This window comes from Lineus longissimus, chromosome 9 (assembly GCF_910592395.1).
Source record: "Lineus longissimus chromosome 9, tnLinLong1.2, whole genome shotgun sequence".
Classification (NCBI taxonomy): Eukaryota; Metazoa; Nemertea; class Pilidiophora; order Heteronemertea; family Lineidae; genus Lineus; species Lineus longissimus.
This window is the reverse complement of record NC_088316.1, coordinates 14,994,438-15,009,060: the sequence shown is the minus strand read 5'-3', so window position 1 is coordinate 15,009,060 and position 14,623 is coordinate 14,994,438. Positions and strand designations below refer to the sequence as shown.

The following is a 14,623-nucleotide window of genomic DNA, read 5'->3' as shown; positions in this document are numbered from 1 at the left end:
TTTAGCCAGCTATGTTAGTCAGTAGAATTCAGCCAGCTATGTTAGTCAGAAAGCATTTAGCCAGCTAAGTTTAGTCGGCAGAATTTAGCCAGCTACATCAGTCAGTTAGCAATAAGCAAGCTATGTAATAGTCAACCAGTATTCAGCCAGTTGTGTTAGTCAGTCAGCATTTAGCCAGCTATGTTTAGTCAGCAGAATTTAGCCAGTTATGTTAGTCAGTAGAATTTAGCCAGCTATGTCAGTCAGCAGAATTAAGCCAGCTATGTTATTCAGTTAGCATTTAGCAGCTATTTTAGTCAGCAGCTAGGTTACTCAGCTAGAATATATTCAGCTCTGTTAGTTAGAAAGCAACCAGCTATGATAGTTTAGAAATTAGCCAGCTATCAATAGTGAGTCCATATTTAGCCAGCTACAAGATAGCCTGTCAGAAGTTGCTCCAGGCAGCTTAGTCAGTTATAATTCAGCCAGCTATGTTAGAAAAATTTAGCAAGCTACGTGTATGTGAGTCAGTTATAAAGTTAGCAAGCTACGTCATTCGGTTCAATTTAGAAAACTATGTTAGTAGCATTTTCTGGAGCTAAGTTCAGGTTGTGTAGTGTAGCTAGCTAGATCAGTTATTATGTATGGTATAGGTATAGTCTGGTAGCTAAGTCGTGTCAGGATAGTAGGGCCTACTTCAGCTCATTTAGCATTTATTAGGAAGTTATCGAATGCCTATCATGCCTGTAAATAAAATGACAAATCGGGAACAAATATCACATGTTTTCCAAAATGTATTTGGTCTAGTGTTGTGAAACTACCAAAGGTCAAAAACGTCTAACTTAGGATAAAACAAACTTTAAGTTCACATATCATTGCATGGATAGTTTCAATCATATCATCGCACAGTATGTGTATCATTAAGTTCAGCATGTCTTGTGAGCCCTGTTGCTTGTCACGTGTCTGCCCTTCCTTGAGCCCTTGTGAATGTCTTAGGATGAGTTCATAGGGTTTGGTGTTGTCTTTTGCTTTGGGAGAAGCCCCTTGGACCAATATCATACTTATGGTATGATGGATTGCCTCTTGAAAGGAACCTTGCTTACTTTTGTTTTGGCTGAGCTGATTGACAAGAGTGCCGTACATTGTAATGAATTGCATAATTGGGCGAGAGCAAGATGGCTAGAGTCAACACTTCTGGACTTTCATGTCCAAGGCCAACAAATGCATATTACATTGCAATGTACAGCACGTATTGAAGTGGGTGTCGACATGCTTTGACACATGGGTAGTGTCCCCTTAAGCTTCACTTCTTGGCCATCTTCTTTTCAAACTCAAATCCAAAATTAGCTCCCCCTTACCCCTAAATGTATTAATTTTGCTTAAGTTCACCACGTACTGATGTCATGTGTTCATTGTTTGTTCTTACAGGGTTTAAAAGCCACATTTAAAGCTGGCGTCCAAAATGTTTTTGAGAGGTTTAAAACTTTTAGACAGCATGAAAGTGCATCCGCAGCAGAGAATGAGAATAGTTAGCATCTTATTTTTGGCTTAAGGTAATTCAAAACAGAAATTTTCCTGTTTAGTTTATAACCACATTTAACACCCTGTTTGTGCTGTGCTTTAAGAGTTTTTTCTGAAGTCCGTTTCAAGTTAACTTTGCCAGGCATCCATGTGTATCTATGTACAGTATGTTGTACATAATACATGTCAGGCTTGACACGGAATAGACTTCAATGAGAAATGCTAACACATTTTAATTTCTCTTGCTCATCCCACAATCATGCACAGATTTCCCTAACAATTTCATTAACAAAATTTACAAAAGTAGTCACAATCCTTCTCAGAACCTTTCACCCTGTTTGTACATTTCCAATTTTCGTTTACCACATTTCAGTTTTTTATCCATTGATACATTTTTTGAGTTAATTCATTACTTTGCTTTAGTTCAATTCATTTATCCCTTCCAGGATTTAAGATGACCTCGCACTTCTTCAAACATGTCAAACTGAACCAGATAGAAATTATGAGGAATTATATCTGTACCCATGAAAAAGATATGTTTGGGCATCAGATCCAATGCCCGTGTTTTGATGCGTATTTTGGACCTTACCCAACTTGTCACTCTTGGAAAGAAGAGGCCATCAGTTCTGCAAAGGGATTTTCTTTTTTTAACTTTCAAGTGAAGCATCGCCTATTACTCCAGCTTTGTGCAATAGATGAATCTCTCTGACCTCGACATTGCCCATTCCATCATCTCATCTCAAAACTACCATCACACCATCACAATCCATCTTACCTCATCACCATCACCATCTCCAGACCATCTCATCACCACCTCATATCAACTTCAAATCATCTCATCACCACCTCATCACATCTCTAAACCATTTCACCACCTTCTCTCATCTCATCACCACTTCATCTCCCAACCATCTCACCACCACTTGACCTCATCTTCAAAGTATCTCATCACCACCTCATCTCATCTACAACTCTTCTCACCTCCATCTCATCTCATCTCCAAACCAAGTCACCACCACCTCCTCTCATCCCCAAACCATCTCACCATCACCTCACCTCATCTCATCTCCAAATCATCTCACCACCACCTCATCTCATCTCCAAACCATCTCACCACAACCTCATCTCATCCCCAAACCATCTCACCATCACCTCATCTCATCTCCAAACCATCTCACCACCACCTCATCTCATCTCATCTCCAAATCATCTCACCATCACCTCATCTAATCTCCAAACCATCTCACCACCACCTCATCTCATCTCCAAGCCATCTCACCACCACCTCCTCTCATCTCCAAACCAACTCACCACCACCTCATCTCATCTCCAAATCATCTCACCATCACCTCATCTCATCTCCAAATCATCTCACCTCATCTCATCTCCAAAACATCTTACCATCACCTCATCTCATCTCCAAATCATCTCACCATCATCTCACCTCACCTCATCTCCAAACCATCTCATGACCACCTCATCTCATCTCATCTCCACCTCATCTCATCTCATCTCCAAATCATCTCACCACCACCTCATCTCATCTCCAAACCATCTCACCATCACCTCATCTCATCTCATCTCCAAACCATCTCACCATCACCTCATCTCATCTCATCTCCAAACCATGTCACGACCACCTCATCTCATCTCATCTCCAAATCATCTCATCTCATCTCCAAATCATCTCACCACCACCTCATCTCATCTCCAAACCATTTCACCACCACCTCATCTCATCTCCAGACCAACTCACCATCACCTCATCTCATCTCCAAATCATCTCACCATCATCTCACCTCATCTCATCTCCAAACCATCTCACGACCACCTCATCTCATCTCATCTCCAGATCATCTCACCACCACCTCATCTCATCTCCAAACCACCTCACCACCACCTCATCTCATCTCCAAACCATCTCACCACAACCTCATCTCATCTCAATACCATCTCACCATCATCTCATCTCATCTCCAAACCATCTCACCATCACCTCACCTCATCTCATCTCCAAACCATCTCACCATCACCTCATCTCATCTCCAAATCATCTCACCACCACCTCACCTCATCTCATTTCCAAACCATCTCACCACCACCTTACCTCATCTCATCTCCAAACCATCTCACCACCACCTCATCTCATCTCATCTCCAAACCATCTCACCATCACCTCATCTCATCTCCAAACCATCTCACCACCACCTCATCTTATCTCCAAACCATCTCACCATCACCTCATCTCATCTCCAAATCATCTCACCTCATCTCATCTCCAAACCATCTCACCACCACCTCATCTCATCTCCAAAACATCTTACCATCACCTCATCTCATCTCCAAATCATCTCACCATCATCTCACCTCACCTCATCTCCAAACCATCTCATGACCACCTCATCTCATCTCATCTCCACCTCATCTCATCTCATCTCCAAATCATCTCACCACCACCTCATCTCATCTCCAAACCATCTCACCACCACCTCATCTCATCCCCAAACCATCTCACCATCACCTCATCTCATCTCCAAACCAACTCACTACCACCTTATCTCATCTCCAAATCCACTCCACTCCATCTCATTTCATTACCGTTCGGAATTTCACCTTCCCTGGATTCATGAGGGGTGCTTCCTTGAAGGTCTTTTCTGTACCTCTGTAATTATTTTCATTATTTCAAAGTTTGCTTGCCTTTGCATTTATTTCCTTCATCATTTCACTTCATTTCTAACTTTTCCATTCATTTTCAGCTTCACTCCAGTTCCATCATTTTCATTTCCATTTTGCACATTATAACCATCATCCTGTTATCAGATATAGAGAAAGGATGCTTTGTGAGAAAACTGAGAAAAATATATATCTGAAAAGAAATTCTACTTGAAATGCTGCTCATCTGGGAAGAGAGATGTGGCTGTATCAACTTGGTTTGCTTTCGTGATTTTTTGAAATTTTCAGACTTTTCCATAAATTGCTTTGCTGATGAAGACATCCTTGCTCTTATATGTGTAAAACACAAAATTCATATCTTAAACAAACCTACGATCATGTGAAAATGTCCTGTTAATATTTTCCTAACAATATCACCAAATCTGTAGCATGTCCTTATAACTTGCATGTTTCACAAAATTACACCAACATAACATAAAATCTAAGATTTAATAAAACGTTGCCACTTTAAAAGCAGGCATTATTAACATTCGATAATAATAACCTAATTTCTTTTAGCTAGCTAGCTGCCTTATGCAGTTCACCTTAGCCGTTAGTTGACTTTCAAAAGTCACTAGTAGAACGCCTACAGCATTAGCGTGGGTACATAGAATACCTATAGCGTGGGTACAATGCTAGGCTAATACTCCAAATGTCATGTCACTTTCCTTTGTTGAGAATACAATGCCTCTTACAAGGTGGGAGGAGTGTCATTTTCATTTTGAAATGAGACATATCCCCTTGGCTTGGATTGAAGCCAGAAGTATCTACAAGGCATTGTTATCATCAACCTTTGGCTTTATCCGCACAGCTTATCCTGTGCTGATAAAGATAAATGATATGACTGTGACCATCATTTGGTGGGCATCCATGACAAAACCATACTCAATATGATTTAGTCAGCAACGCCAAATTAGGACTCATTTCCCAGAGCAGACCTTGTCAATACTTGAGCGTATTTTTGAAACATTGTGAAGGTCTGCTGTGAGAGGATGATTAAGAATTGGTGTCCACAGCATGAGTGGGCATCAATTATCGAATTCCATTTTTGGTCTGGTTAAAACCTGACTAAAAGGACCAGATTTTGTAATTTGGTATCCCATAAAGCACGTTGTGGGTGTCAAATACAGTTCAATCGAACACGATAGCTAAAACCTCAAGGTCGATCCCATCAGTGACTGGCCAAATGAAGGTTGAGCTTCAAAAGGCTGGTGATGTTTAGGAGTCGATCCCATCGGTGACTGGCCAAATGAAGGTTGAGCTTCAAAAGGCTGGTGATGTTTCGGAGTCGATCCCATCAGTGACTGGCCAAATGAAGTTAGAGCTTCAAAAGGCTGGTGATGTTTAGGAGTCGATCCCATCAGTGACTGGCCAAATGAAGTTAGAGCTTCAAAAGGCTGGTGATGTTTAGGAGTCGATCCCATCAGTGACTGGCCAAATGAAGGTTGAGCTTCAAAAGGCTGGTGATGTTTAGGAGTCAATCCCATCAGTGACTGGCCAAATGAAGTTAGAGCTTCAAAAGGCTGGTGATGTTTAGGAGTCGATCCCATCAGTGACTGGCCAAATGAAGGTTGAGCTTCAGAAGGCTGGTGATGTTTAGGAGTCGATCCCATCAGTGACTGGCCAAATGAAGTTAGAGCTTCAAAAGGCTGGTGATGTTTAGGAGTCGATCCCATCAGTGACTGGCCAAATGAAGTTAGAGCTTCAAAAGGCTGGTGATGTTTAGGAGTCGATCCCATCAGTGACTGGCCAAATGAAGTTAGAGCTTCAGAAGGCTGGTGAGTAGAAGTTGATCCCATAGGACTGCCCAAAAGAAGGTTAAAAACTTCCTAAGGACTGGTCTCAGGATTTCAACTCGACCCATAGGTGAGGTATCGAACAGGTTTGATTGAATACATTGTGTATTTCACTTTTTGTTGTGCGTTGTCTCGAGGAGTTCCGCTCCTCTCTCAACTGGGGCATTTATTGACTATTCTTGTGTTGTCCATAATTTTCTTCTTGATCTCAACTGTTGCTATAATATGCAACAGTTATCTGTATTTTGAAAGTAGAAACCCCTCATTACTTCAATGACCAACTCCAAACGAAGGATATATTGGTCTTTCTAGACATCACATGTTGTTGTCAAAGAACTTTGTGACATTCAATTCAATTGACAAATTACCTTCCATCTAAGTTTGAAGGTCAGGAAGCCAAAGTGAGAAATAACCATGATTTTTCATCGGCCATTTTGAATATCTGCTCTCAGAACTGAGGATGTTTTCAGTGAAAAGTCATAGAAGTAAAAAAAGTATTAAAATTTGATGATTCTTAGATACTTGTTGGAAAGGTGCTGCTGCCTTATTATTAGCTTCTTTTAACAGTTTTCATCCAAATGTGTTTCAAAATTCATCCTCAGTTTCTAAGAAGTAGTAGAGCTTCTGATGAGCTACACTTGCTAGCAAAAGAGAGAGCTTTCCAAGAGCTTTTGATGGACTAGCTATTGGTTATTGTCAAAGATTTTCAAGAGCTCTGCAATGACTTCTTCTGGTCAGTGCAGATGTGCTTTAGGTTCTTTGGAATTACTAAAAGTTGGTCTTTCGGAAAGCTTTTGCCAAAGCTTCGATGATCTGATCTGAAGTCGATGCGAAAGCTAGTTCAAAGCGTTGATATACTTGCTTTTTGGCTATTGTAAAGATTTTGCAGAGGTTTAAGATCGACTGCTTCAAGTCGGTGTTGAAGTTCTTCAGGTTTTTTGCAATTTCTAAAAGTTAGTTGTCAAGGTTTTTCTTTGCTTTCGATTGACTCTGAGCTAGTCAATGTGAGAGCCTATCAGAGAATTTGATGGCCTGATGGTTGAGAAGCTTTGAAATTGATTACTGATGTCCTGACAGTGCAACTACTGTAAATACAGTGCAAATACAGTGCAGCTAATGTAAATACAGTGCAATTACAGTACAAACTATTGTAAATACAGAACACACTGTAAATACAATAAACTTGACTGAAAATACAACAGACACTGCTTCTTACAACACCAGGCCAGTGCTTTTTCTGAGCAACAGCCTGAGTGACCCCAACCTATTCGATCATTCAAAATACAAACAAACAATAAAAATGTCTGTGTTAAATGCTTAGGGAATGTGTAGCTAATGATATAATATGTAGCTAGTGATAGTGTATTTCATTCATTTATGTTAGCTGGTGATTCTGTGTGAAATTTCAACCCAACCAGCCCAGAATTGTTGTACAATTTCAATAGGGAATTCACAGCTATTTTGGTCAAAGTTGGATTGAAATGAAGCTCTAAAGAGATGTTGTCCTGTACTGAGAAAACATGAGTTGTGAGTGTGAGTTTTGAATTTTCAAAATGGCCCGCTTTTTTCTTTGGGAACGATGTGAGTGATGATAATTTTTGTGGAGGTCCGAATGAATCAGAAAATTATTGTGAGACGTGACTTTTTATGGTGTCTTGAGTTATGAATAAGAAAACCTCACTGGGTATCCGGTTCGAGGGACCACTGTGTATCCGGTCAGAAAGACCAGTGGTGTATGCATCGTTGAACCTGTTGACTTGCTCATGTGTTCTTGGTAGTGGACGTCGATCTCTTTAATGTAGTGTTAGAAGGTAGGTATCTACAGTTGGCAGTTGTACAGGTGTTTCGGCCATTTTGTTTTGGCCTATTTTGATGGAAATATGTATTTAGCATCATAACATTTATTGATGACTCAATTGATTACTGAAATCTCTGTGAAGTTTTTATTACATCCAGTTGCAAGATTTTGATTACTCTTTGTTCAAACATGTTTGGTTCTTTTCATTTTGATTCAAATAATTGAGCCATTTCTATTGCAATTTCATTATTCCGCCAATTTCCACCAAAATTTGACCAATTTCCTATTTCAAAGAATTGAGCTAATTTGTTATCTATTTCCACCAAAATTCGTCAAATATAAAATGGAAACCAAGCGACTCTGCCTTCTGGGTATCTTACATCGTCATCATTTATAAATGATATATTTGCCTTTGCCTTTCTATTTAAGCGTTTGACTTATTCGAGGTCTCACCCTCTCTCTTTACAGAGTCTCAAGTCGAGTATTAAGAAAGTCCTTGGAAGAGTTTCAAGATCTCCGAAACCGGCAAGCGACAGTTAACATCATTTTCAAGGTAACAGAGGATGTTCTTTGATTACAAGCCAGAGACCAGATGCGCTGCAAGGAAAATGCTGAAGACTTCAGTAGTACATCTGTAGTTCCCCAAGGTGGCACTGGTGGTGCTGATGTTTGCTGAGGGTGTTTAGAGGGCCTGTATCCTCAGATGATGAATCTCGATGACACTGGCTTTTTTTACGAGCAGATGAGATGTTGGCATGCTTCCTGTTCTGAATGAATCTTCGCTTTTAAAGCAAATCTAGATTTTCATTTGTAAATCCTTAGGTTGCGCAAGTCCCTGCATCTCGGCAAAATATGAACGGTTATTGTAAAGTAATGACTTGAAGTGATGAGAATGATCCGTCATAGACTGGTGAAAAATATTTCTAGTCATTTTAACGACAATCTTTTATTGTAATTACAATTCGGTCAAAAGTCGTGGAAGTTGAGATCTTAAGATTGATACATGTTTAAAGCTTGGTAGAAAAACTGGCGCCAAGGTTTACGAGAATTTGAGAAATTCTTGTCCGTGGTGTAAATTCAAACTCCACAAATGTCTTTGGTGGCCGCTGTTACGAGATGAACGGAACAGCAGTGACGAAGAACGAATCGAATTTGAAAAAAATGGGTGACCCGGAACTGGTTCATTGGGAAAATCGGTCAGAGAGTTAAAAATGATCTGGTCTTCCCCGGAAATATATCTGCGATACATTGCTGAGACGTGCAGGAGGCATGTGGCGGACTCCTCAAGATCACATACTCTCTTTTTCTAAAAATGTGACTACGCCATCATTGATGTACATATCTTATAACAATTGTCACCAACAAGTTCTAGAAACGCTGAGACGATACTTCCACTTTTGTCAAAGACGTTAAATTTTGAATATGTATGTAAATCTACGGTACCAGATTCTGTGAGAGGGGTCAGCCTCTTAGCGACACTACATGTATTTTTGACCATTGACCATGTGAGCCAGCCAACTTTTACATGGGTGAAGTATATTAGATGGAACAGCTTTGGTAAATGGCTCATGCACAGTCTAAAGTGTTATCTGAGCTGTTCTATTCTATGAACATACCCTGTGTGATAGAAACAAAACATGCTCAATGTTTCCAGAACTTGCCTGAAAATATCATTTTGTACATAACACGTCTTGCTGATGAAATAAGGTTCAAAAGATATAATACTGTGTAATAAATATCCAAATATTTTATACGGAAATTACGCTGTACAAATGTCGCTCTCAATGTACACGATGTAGAGCATTATAAATTAGATAACATAAGCACTAACCATCATCATTTTATTACGCATTATGCAATCTGTATGAGCTGAAATCAAACGACTCCAGTCGTCTGAGACTTTCGTCTTCAAGATAACTGTGTAATCATTGACGTGTATTTTCCTGGAAAACACAGTCACAGTGCGATCTTTTAATGATGTGGTGTAAATTTTGTCTTTATGTCTTATAGATCTGAGTGGCTATGTCTTTGATGGAGAAACTTTAAGCAATCGAAATCTGAGATGGTTCCTCAATTTCGTCTCCTTGTTATTATACTAGGGCTTTACTCTGTCGTCTCTGATTCTAATGTCCAAGGACAAAAAATTGTGAAACATGACACAGCTTCAACCTCGTGCACACAGGCTTGCTTTCCGATGTCTCGGCAGACGGTAAATGTATCTTTGAAAACCTTGAGATCAGGTCAAGCAAAGCCTGGGAACGAGGTGATATTTTGTACAGTGCGTCTCAAAAGATGCCCTTCTGATGGTTATTTCTAAGTGGCCAAGGAATCAGGCTTTTGAAAGAAATCCAAACTTGTCTAAAATATTCCAAAGGAAAATTAAAAGTCTTCTTGTGGAAGAATCAATTGTACTACTGGCAAATATTGTCCAGTATTTCAAGTTATTTTCCATTGGACATTTTTTGAGACATTCTGTATCATTGTTATTTTGACCAATCAACTTGTCTATATTGATGTACTGAGTGTGTGCCCATGAAATGGGTTTTGATTGGTCAGATTTGTTGGATCTCTCCGGTTACCATAGTTACCATGATAGAACTCAAAACAATCAACAGGGTAGAAGTTAAGAAGTTAAACAGATTCTGGCTGACTGTAATTGTGGCAGCAGTTAAGTCTCGGTGAAATGTATTACACGGCAGATATGCAACTACAAAAGCTAAATTACAGTCACAATTAGAGTGAGCCAGGAGATTTGTTGAGAGTTTTGAAAGTTTATGAGAAAAAGGCTTTGTTTATTGGTCGACAGTTTTTGTTCATTTGTAAATCTGTCAATTTCCTTTATGCTTAAATCATGTTGTAAATTTTAGAATCCGACAAGTGACTATTTGATCAAAGGCATTCTTCCATTGGATGTTACCGGGGACACAATATAGGCCGCAAATGCAGAACATTTTAATTGATAAGATATTTTAATTTATTAATCTGGTATCAAATGAAGGACAATTCAAATGATGTCACAGCAAAAAACCATTTCATTGTTTTACAACAATTTCATTAGCCATGTTTTATCATTACCGGAAAATAATTTTAATTTCACGAATTTTAATCAAATTCAAACCAATTTGGTGTGAACGACTTCTGTTATCAAAATGTAACAGTTTCAAAATATATTTCGACTTGGATACTCAATGCTATAAATGGTGCTTAAATTATTTTGCTTTTAAATTTTGCTTTAGACTAGCCCCCTTGCCACTGGAGTGTTGACTGGCCACCCTGGGAATCTGCTTTTCAACTTTCTGAGAATCAGACAGGTTAGGCCAGCATCGAGTTGGGACACCAGCCTGAATACACATGATTCGTATCAAGGTGGAAAGCTGATACTCTAGGATGTTGGTTGACCAAAGAAATTATTTTTTAGTGAAATTATGCTATTTGTTTGCCATTTGAAAGGATTGTAAGATACACCAAAACAAATTTGTTAATTGAGTGAATTTACACAAATATAATACCTCACACCTCTGAAGCACTGTGCAATACTCAGTAGGATTTTAAAGTTAGATTGGTAAGGTGCTTTGATTACAATCTGTTTTAAAGGTTCCAAAGTGATTCATGAAAACTATACCTCATAGTGGATTTTATTAGTGAAACAAATCCCTCTTTTTGCATTTCTGTGGGATTGGTGCCAGAGTCCCACAGGGGTCGACTCTTGGTCCAATCTTATTCTTGATGTTTCTCAAAGTCATTGCCCTACCTTTCAAACATGTGAAAGTTAGAAGTTACTTGTAAAGTCCTCAAATACTTTGTCATGATCAATTGCCAGCCCACTGGCAGGGAGTGCCAAAAATCTCCAGTCATCTGAAACTAAGACGACAATCTGAGAGGAAAATGGCTGCAATAATCACAAAATTACAACAATGGTCTATTTTAGGTTCTGGTTCCATTTATTTTAATATGACTGTAGACTGTTATCTTAGAAGGTTCTGCAATTTCAAATCAATCTAGATAGCACAAGAAATTCTGTCAGAGTTCAACCGAACAAACCTCATGCCAGGTCTGTACTTTACACAGGTTTCATCTCGTATAGCTATAAAGCTGGAGCCAAAACTTTATTTACTCCAAAGCATCAACTAGAATGTTCCACGTGTGTCACACTAACTTGAGCCAAAACTGCATACACTGCACTGTAGATTATGTACAGTGGAAACAGTTCAAACTATGATGAAACATTCTTCAAATGTGTATATAGGCCTCATGGGAGCAATGTCAAAATGGGTGTTTTTCTACGAAACTTACAATCAATGTTTCTTGTAATTATTAGAATAATTGTGATCAACTTTGTATGGTATAGTACGCTTCTTTAAAGTTCACCTCAACTAGGTCACAAAACCTGTATAAGTATCACATATTATGCACAGAAAATTTGGTCTAGCTGAGGTGAACATATTCTGTAAAGTAGTCTTTGATTATAGATTTGATAATTTTAGTGTTTAGAGTTGGTTACCATAGCAACAGACTGTGTGACTTGGTTACCATAGAAACATACCAGATCTTGTCTTGATACCTGATTATTTTGTGCATAATACTGTATTTCTTAACCTTGCCAATGATGGACCAAGAAAATGTTATTTGTAATAAAACACAGTGACACTAATTCATAATATCCTATTGAATTTCTGTTGCTCTCTGAACATTGAGTTCTAAAATTATTGGCATGTTAGTTCACATCATTTTGTATATTTACTTTTTTCTGACCTGGCCAAACTGCGAAGAATCTCAAAACATTATCTTGTAATTTTGTGTATTTTGAAAAGGTATTTTTTTCTGAGGCCACATCAACAAATCAGATTTCATCAAAATTTATTAAAACACTTTGTTCCAATTTAAAAACTGAGGTCATTTCGTATGTGTGATAATTTTGTCAAAAAGTGAACAGTTTGTTGGGCTAAATGACTGTTTAACCTTAAAATCTCTTTTAATCATGTTAAGATCAAAAATGTATAAGGATATCATTCTTTTAGAATATATTATTTCATCTCATTATAGTACTTATTGTTATGTTAACATGAATATAATTTCTCATATTTCTTTAAGAAAACTAAAAACTAGATTACATTATAATCTCTACTAGAAAAACTTCTTTTCATAGTTCGAGGGAATCTCATTTTGCCGTACCAGCTGTACTTAATACTGTACATAATGTACATAGAGTTCCGGTCAATCGAGGCAAAATCGAAATTAAGCTTATATTGCATATTTTGATAAAATCAAACAAGATGGAGAGAATGTAAATTTAATATGATTTAATACCTTAAATTCTTTGTATTTTTTTACAGCAAATATTAATCTTAATGTTATGTTTGGCTCAGCAGCGTAAATGTGTCACAGTTGATTATTTCTGTAAAATAATTTGTTGATTTTTCGATGGAAGATATGTTACTTGTGTAGCAATAGAAGATATTAGAATATGCCAATTCGTTTTTTTTTCATTTAGCATTGTTTAGATAAAGTAAATTCCTTGATTCCACATATGAGAGTCCCCCCCCCCCCCCTGCTACAGAGCCAGACAATATCTCTAGAGCTGTCTGTCCCAACTTTGCTGAAATTGTTTGCAAATTGCTTTGAGAAAGTGTATCGGTATATGTCAATTGAGACAATTTTAGCAATATAGGACTAGAGACTAGAGTAGGTGACAGGCTTGGCGTGAAAAAGCATCACCTCGAACGAAAGGGCTCATGAACCCTGTCAATCTCACCTGGGCTCATGAACCCATTTAAAAACTGTTGTGAGTGTCCTTACTCCTGGTCACTTTCCCCTGCTACAGCCAATGGCAATGTAAAGTTGTCATAAGATAGTCCTGATTGGATGACCTGGTATGACTACTATTTGATCACTCTGGCAATCAATATAAAGTAGCTGTTTGTATTGAATGCCATTCAGATAATTTTCAAACTTTTGGTGAATTTAAGAACTTCCAATTTGGTATATTTGGGGGGGGGGGGGAGAAATTGGCCTCTTTCCAGAAAAGCACGTTTTCATTGTCATCTTGGCCAATAAGTAAGACATCGAGACATTTGGAAATCTCACCCAATCCCAACTCCAGCTTTCCCCAAAGCATTTCTAACAGGTGTAGTGTCAAGTCTGGTTAATTCAGGTGGAACTCAATGCGTGGCTCTCACAGCATTCATTTCTTACTCTTCGAATTCTCATGAAAACCTGTGCTTTTGTATATACTTTGCCTGATCGTAGGCTTCTAATGGCCTGTTCTCTTGTTAGCTCTGTACCGTATGTCGATGTATGATCCTGTACATGTGGCGCCACCAGTTGGCAACAATAGAAACATATATGTATCAGATTATTTGCAATAAGAAAGAAAATAAACGAATTAATAGACATTGGTCGTTGTTTTCTCTGCTTGATCAGTGAGGTAAAGGATAACCCCAATCACACCATTCCACAAGTGTCAGACCTCTTAAAGAGTACGAGGCAAAATTGGCAGCACCCAGGTCCTTCCCGGGTACTTTGCCACAATCAGAGACGCCTAAGACAGTTGTTGCCCTGTCTGACCATTCTACATATGTCAGCTCTCAGAAAGAGAACAAGGACAATATGAGGTAGCATCCAGGTTGTGCTTCACAACCAGAACACCCAAGACAGCTATTACCCTCTCTAACCATTCCACAAGTGTCATATCTCATAAAGAGAACAAGGACAATATAAGGTAGCATCCAGGTTGTGCTTCACAACCAGAACACCCAAGACAGCTATTACCCTGTCTGACCATTCCACATCTGTCAGCTCTCAGAAAGAGAACAAGGAC

The 14,623-nt window shown here is 38.6% G+C and overlaps 1 protein-coding gene across 9 annotated transcripts in view; it reads left to right on the top strand.

The window, feature by feature from the left end:
• LOC135493197 (protein Fe65 homolog) overlaps positions 1-14,196 on the top strand; it is a 152,247-nt gene extending 138,051 nt beyond the window's left edge. For all 9 annotated transcript variants that reach the window (XM_064780272.1, XM_064780273.1, XM_064780271.1 and 6 more), the window contains one exon: positions 8,275-14,196. In XM_064780272.1, the coding sequence (XP_064636342.1) occupies positions 8,275-8,346 (72 nt within the window). In that variant the 3' untranslated portion in view covers positions 8,347-14,196. The remainder of the gene's footprint in view (positions 1-8,274) is intronic.
• The last annotated feature ends 427 nt before the right edge of the window (positions 14,197-14,623 follow it).